General features: G+C 50.8%; 1 protein-coding gene across 1 annotated transcript; it reads left to right on the top strand.

The window, feature by feature from the left end:
* Positions 1–807: 807 nt before the first annotated feature.
* Positions 808–4982, top strand: Znf3 (zinc finger protein 3). Its single transcript, XM_051161183.1, has 3 exons — positions 808–1144; positions 1599–1725; positions 3431–4982. The coding sequence occupies exons 1-3, from the start codon at positions 1109–1111 to the stop codon at positions 4498–4500; spliced, it is 1233 nt and encodes a 410-aa protein (XP_051017140.1). The 5' UTR covers positions 808–1108; the 3' UTR covers positions 4501–4982.
* The last annotated feature ends 1018 nt before the right edge of the window (positions 4983–6000 follow it).

Below are 6000 nucleotides of genomic sequence, written 5' to 3'. Positions count from 1 at the left end.
TCTCCACATGTGCGCTGATGGCATGCAGATATCCATCCCCGCCCCCAACTAAATTCCCCAGGCATTAGAGCGTTTGTGGGAGCTATGACTTACGGGGTACTTGCTCGGGCTGGAGCCCAGGGCCATGCACACGCTAGCTAAGCACTTAGCAGTAAGCTACAGCCTCGGGCCCCAACCTCAGTGGCTGTGCATACTTCCAATGCTCGCCAGGGCAAAGCACTCAGGATCTAGTTATGTGCAGTGGGGTAGGCGCCAAGAGACAAACCCAGGCCTCATGGCTCATGAGGAAAGGTATGTGGTCAAGTGCAGAGTGAGGAAACGTTTCTATTGTATAGATAAAGATTTGGTCTGCAGACGGGAAAAGAGGAGAGGTGCGGGTGTTGTGTTTTCAGTCAGGGCTTGAGGGAAAGTGCTTATTTTCCTCTGTCTAAAAGAATCACCTACACAGCTGAGCATGGGCCTTCAGTCCCAGCACTTGGGAGGCAGAGGCAGGCGGATCTCTGTGAGTTTGAGGCCAGCCAAGGCCTTGAAAAATAAAAAACAAAACAAAACAAAAAAGAATTTCCTACAAAACTGAGCATGGTGGTGCACGCCTCTAATCCCAACACTCTGAGAGGCAGAGGCAGGCGAATTTCTGTGAGGTTGAGGCCAGCCTGGTCTACAGAGTGAGTCCAGGACAGCCAGGGTTACACAGAGAACTCCTATCTCTAAAACCCCCCAAACAAACAAACAAAAAACCAAAACAAACAAACAAGCAAAAACAAAAAAACAAAACCCCAGGAATCTCCTGCAGGAGCGTGCAGCAATGGAAGGGAAGTGAGAGCGTAACTGGTTCGTGGCCCAGCTTGAAGAAAGGGCGTGAAGAGTCCGAGGAGCCATTGGTTGAGTTCAGTGCACGTGCTGGGCAATCACTAGGTTTGATTCCCCAGTGTCACCAAGGGGAAAAATAGGGCACTCGTGAAAGCAGAGACTGCCTGGGTGGTTTTCTGAGACATGGATCGTGGGTCAGGAGCAGGTAGACTGACTCTTGTCCCTGTACTGCCCTTCAGCTCTTTCCTCTTCCAAAGTCCCTTCCTCTCCTGACAAAGACAGGCTGCTGCGGGACAAGATGCTGGCTGCTGCGCTTCTGAAGGCCACGTCCCAGGTAAGCTGTGCCTCCCTGCGCCCGGTTACCGTTCGTTCTGACGTCTCACTCAGTGCCCTGCATTCTGACTCTGTCCATCGGACCACACGGCCCTGCGGCCTGTGAGATGACTCAGTGAGTAGAGGTGTCTGCTGCCAATCCTGCCACCCTGAGTTCAGCCCTACCACCCTCACGTTAGAAAGAGAGAACTGACATCCGCAGATCGCCCTCCGACCTCCATGTGTGTGCGGTGGTGCCCCTGCCCCGAGTAAATCAATGTTAAGAAAAGAATGCCTTCCGCTATGGACTCTGGGAGGGCGGTTCCGCTCAGCACTATCCCCTCAGTGCTGCGTCCAGCTGTGGACACTCATGCTGCCAGAGAGCTATTACTCGGCCCCATCTAGTTTGCCGTTTGGTCCTGCCAGTCCTGACCCTTACCCTGAGATGGCATATGTGGCCATGTGACCGTTTTCAGGAGTTGGTGACATTTGAGGATGTAGCTGTGTACTTCATCTGGAAAGAGTGGAAGCGCTTGGCGCCTGCGCAGAGGGACCTGTACAGGGACGTGATGCTGGAGAACTACGGCCATGTGTTTTCGCTGGGTAAGCACGCGCCGTCCCTGTCTTCAGGGTCTGCTGCTGGCACTGCGGTCCTTTGTCTGTTTGCCTGTTTTTGTTTTTCGAGACAGGGTCTCTCTATGGAGCCTTGGCTGTCCTGGACTCGCTTTGTAGACCAGGCTGGCCTCGAACTCACAGAGATCCACCTGCCTCTGCCTCCTGGTGCTGGGATTACAGTGTGTGCTGCCATACCGGCTGCAGTGTAGTTTTAGAAAACTCTAATGGTGCCAGAGAGATGGCACTTTCTACTGTAAAAATAACATTTATTCTCCTGTTCTGATTGTTGTCTGGGAGGCTTACTACCTCCTTCTGCTAACCTAGGCCTAGTTCTGGAAACTTCTGGCCTCCATACACTCTAACACAGGCCTAGAATTTTTTCAGCCTCTGAGACTTACTGCTTAATAAGCTCACTCTCACTTGTTCTTTCTGCGCTCGGGGCTGGCTGGTTCAACTCAGGTGTTCTGACTCAAACTCTTCTCCCAGCTGACTTATTCAATCTGGCTTCTCTCTTGGCCCAGAATTGCTCTGCTTGGCCTTAGTCTAACTCAGCAATCTGCCTGCCTCTGCCTCCTGGGTGCTGGTTCTGATTTAACAGAAGACCCAAGTTCAGTTCCCGTTACCCACATAGAGACTCAAAATTGTTTGTAACTCCATTTCAGGGGATCTAAAGTCATCTTCTGGACTCTGAGGGCACCAAGCACACACACGGGGCATACTTACATTGCAGACAAACATTCATACACATTAAAGTAAATACCTTGTAAAAGGAAACCTAGTAGCAGGAAGCGTGACAGCCCACACACAGAGGGAGGTTTCACGGGTGTCCTTGCATTTCCTCCCCGCGGTGACGCCATAGTCGAGGTGTGTAGCATTATCTTCATTTTATGCTGTGGAACGCGAGATCAGGGAGTGCGAAAGCAGGGCTGGAGAGGTGGCTCAGTGGATAAGAGCGTTGGCAGCTCTTCCAGAGGACCTGGGTTTGATTCCCTGCACCCACACGGCGGCTCACAAACTTTTGTAGTCCCAGTTTTTGGGACTCTGATGCTCTCTTCTAGGCTCCACAGACACCAGGCTTACACACACACACACACACACACACACCTATGAACACGAAGCCTGGTGCTTTAGCCATGGATTTTCAGAACTTACTATGTCGCTCAGATACTTTACTAAAGGGTTAGTATGTTGGCATTCCTGAACATGTAAGGTGGTGCACCATGTCTAAGTGAACATTCTAGAACTCTCTATTCCTCCTTTTTCTCTTGGATTACTCCAAGGACCTACTTTTGTTTAGGAGCTTATACGCCCCTTGTAGAAATGTATTGTTTTGGTGCTGGGAATCAAACCTGGGTCCTCTGCAGGGTAACCTTTGAGCCAGCTCTTCAGCCCTCTGCCCCTTTAACTAATTTTTGTTTCCAATAAAGGAGGCCATCCCTCCCATCCCCAGCACATCCTTGGCTTCTCTAGGTTTACATCTTTTTCCCCTGACATTGCTTTCTCCCGTGTTCCTTCTCTGTTTCCTTAGCCCATTTGTCTGCTTTGCTTTAGTTATACATACAAGTCGGAAGGCCTCTCTTCAGGCCAGCAAAGGGGCATATGTAAATGCCAGACACATGATTATCTGTCCTCTGACTTTTATTCATATGACAATTGCTTTTTTTTTTTTTTTTTTTCCTTTTTCTTGTGCTAGATGGTGAATCCAAAACTGGAAGTGATCACGTAATCTCCGAAGGTATGGGGTTATGTGATATGATATTGGGACGATTCCAAAGGGATGTTTCTCAGGGTCTTAAGTTTGAAGACGCTTATGAACAAGAAGTCAGTCTGAAGAGGCAGCTAGGGAACTCCTCTGTTGGAAGACTGAACAGGAAAATACAGGAGTTTCACCAAGCGACAGTTGAGGGAAAGCTCACCCGTACGGCAGAAAGGAAAGAGCAGTACGGCGAGTTCGGGGACGGCTTCCCCGCGAATTCCAGACTCACCCCGCATCCGAGACTCCCCGTGGGCGGCCGACCCCACAAGTGTGACGAGTGCAGCAAGAGTTTCACTCGAACTTCAGACCTTATTCAGCACCAGAGAATCCACACCGGGGAGAGGCCGTACGAGTGCAGCGAGTGCGGGAAGGCCTTCAGCCAGAGCGCGCATCTCATTCAGCACCAGCGCATCCACACGGGGGAGAGGCCGTACGAGTGTAAGGACTGCGGGAAGACCTTCAGTTGCAGCTCCGCACTCCTCCTCCACCAGCGCATCCACACCGGGGAGAAGCCGTACGAGTGTGCGGAGTGTGGGAAAACATTCAGCTGGAGCTCCACCCTCACGCACCACCAGCGCATCCACACTGGCGAGAAGCCCTACGCTTGCAACGAGTGTGGGAAAGCCTTCAGTCGGAGCTCCACCCTCATCCATCACCAGAGAATCCACACTGGAGAAAAGCCCTACGAGTGCAGCGAGTGCGGGAAGGCCTTCAGCCAGAGCTCGCACCTCTATCAGCACCAGCGCATCCACACTGGGGAGAAGCCCTACGAATGTATGGAGTGCGGAGGTAAGTTTACCTACAGCTCAGGCCTTATCCAGCACCAGCGGATCCACACCGGGGAGAACCCCTACGAGTGTCGCGAGTGCGGGAAAGCCTTCAGGTACAGCTCCGCTCTTGTCCGCCATCAGAGGACTCACACTGGAGAGAAGCCTTTGAATGTCGTGGGCGTGAGCAAAAATTCTCTCAGCGTTTCTGCAGAATTGCACATCAGAGAATCCACCTGAGAGAGCCATACGCCGTTTTCCTCACGTCCTGAGTCTGAGGAGCTCTTGCTTTACTTTTTTAATAGGACCGATTTAGCACACGTCCCGCCTCAAACCACTCACTCAGCGAGCGGGCGGACTGGGAAAACCATGCTGGCACAGTGATGCGCAGGATTTCCCAGGAATGGATGCCAGTCTTGAAAAATCGTGAGGCAAGCAGCAAAGTAAGCACTGGGAACAGAAGGAAGCTTGGGGACCAGGCACCCCTTTTTGGGAAGGGGTTTGCACTAAACCAATTTTCTCACACCAGAAGAGCCTTTCTTTCCAAAGTGGGGATGGAAGCGTGTTAGCAACAAAATTCCACGGATTCCACTAGTTGGAGTCAGTCTGCTGAGCACAGATGGCAGAGGGAAAAATGTTTTGTGTCATCATGAGTTCTGGGAAGAGAAACAGAGGCTGCATTTCTTTTTTGTTTTTTGAGGCAGAGTCTCACTATGTAGCCCTGGCTGTTCTTGAACTCACTCTGTAGACCAGGCTGGCTTTGAACTCAGAGACCCACCTGCCTCTGTCTTCTGAGTGCTGGGATTAAAGGCGTGCACAACCATTTCAGGACCCCTGGGACTGCATTTCAAAGCCATTGTCCCTAACCCAGCTTTAATATTGGACAAGGAATATGCTGGTTTGGTACATGATTCCATAAATTTAGGAAACTCAGTTTATTTTATTGGGGGGCGGGGTGGAGACAAACAAACAGACCCCACCAAGGGTCTCTGTAATGACTGTCCTTTAGGCTTTTGGGGCCGTGGTCCCATGCTGTAAAGGGCAGGCAGGCAGGGCTGGAGGCAGACCCCACATCTTCCCTTGTAACAGGCCTGACTGTTGGAGTAGACAACAGCCTGAGGCGCATTAGAAGCATTTAGCGCAGGCCTGACTCCTGTCCTCTTCTCTCCCTTTTCCCATGGTGAAGAGTAGACATGTCTCCCTCTGGTTACTAGGATGCTCTCAGGGAACTCAGCCACCCAGCTTACCCTCCCCCCTCAAGTCTAACATCTGGCCCCAGCAACTAGAGCTCTCTGGATTCCACCTCCGGCTTCAGCTACTGAGGAGTAGACACAGACAGGGACTGAGGTGGGAGCTTTGCAGCATGGCTCCCCGCTGGGTGTGGGCGCTGTTCCCAAGCCAGCGGACAGCTTTGCAGAGTTGCCCAGCTCATCCCGCAGCATGAATGAGATGCACTATTAAACAGAAGAGTTGTTCACAAGAGGAGTGTGTTTGTATGGGAGTCAAGTTTGTGTGAATCAAAACAGCACAGTGATGTGAGTGGAAATGGAATTCAAAAGTGAACTTTGAAATTTTTGATAACTTTTTTTTTTTTGGTTACAAACTTGAGGTTTTCCTGTCACATACAGCTCTCTCAATGTCTTGAATACACTGTTGCTGACTACTTAACTGTATGCAGCTATTTCCACCTTCATACCAAATTTAAGATTATGAGCTAGAGATTGTTTCGTGTGGTATAAT

This window comes from Acomys russatus, chromosome 19, assembly GCF_903995435.1.
Source record: "Acomys russatus chromosome 19, mAcoRus1.1, whole genome shotgun sequence".
Classification (NCBI taxonomy): Eukaryota; Metazoa; Chordata; class Mammalia; order Rodentia; family Muridae; genus Acomys; species Acomys russatus.
Note: the sequence above shows the minus strand (reverse complement) of the source record. Positions and strands in the feature narration are given on the sequence as shown.

Excerpts from the sequence above, each read along its gene's own strand:
- Znf3 (XM_051161183.1), top strand. The coding sequence starts at position 1,109 with ATGCTGGCTGCTGCGCTTCTGAAGGCCACGTCCCAG. Across the intron at positions 1,145-1,598 it reads TTCTGAAGGCCACGTCCCAG|GAGTTGGTGACATTTGAGGA; the intron begins GTAAGCTGTGCC and ends GACCGTTTTCAG. Across the intron at positions 1,726-3,430 it reads CGGCCATGTGTTTTCGCTGG|ATGGTGAATCCAAAACTGGA; the intron begins GTAAGCACGCGC and ends TTCTTGTGCTAG.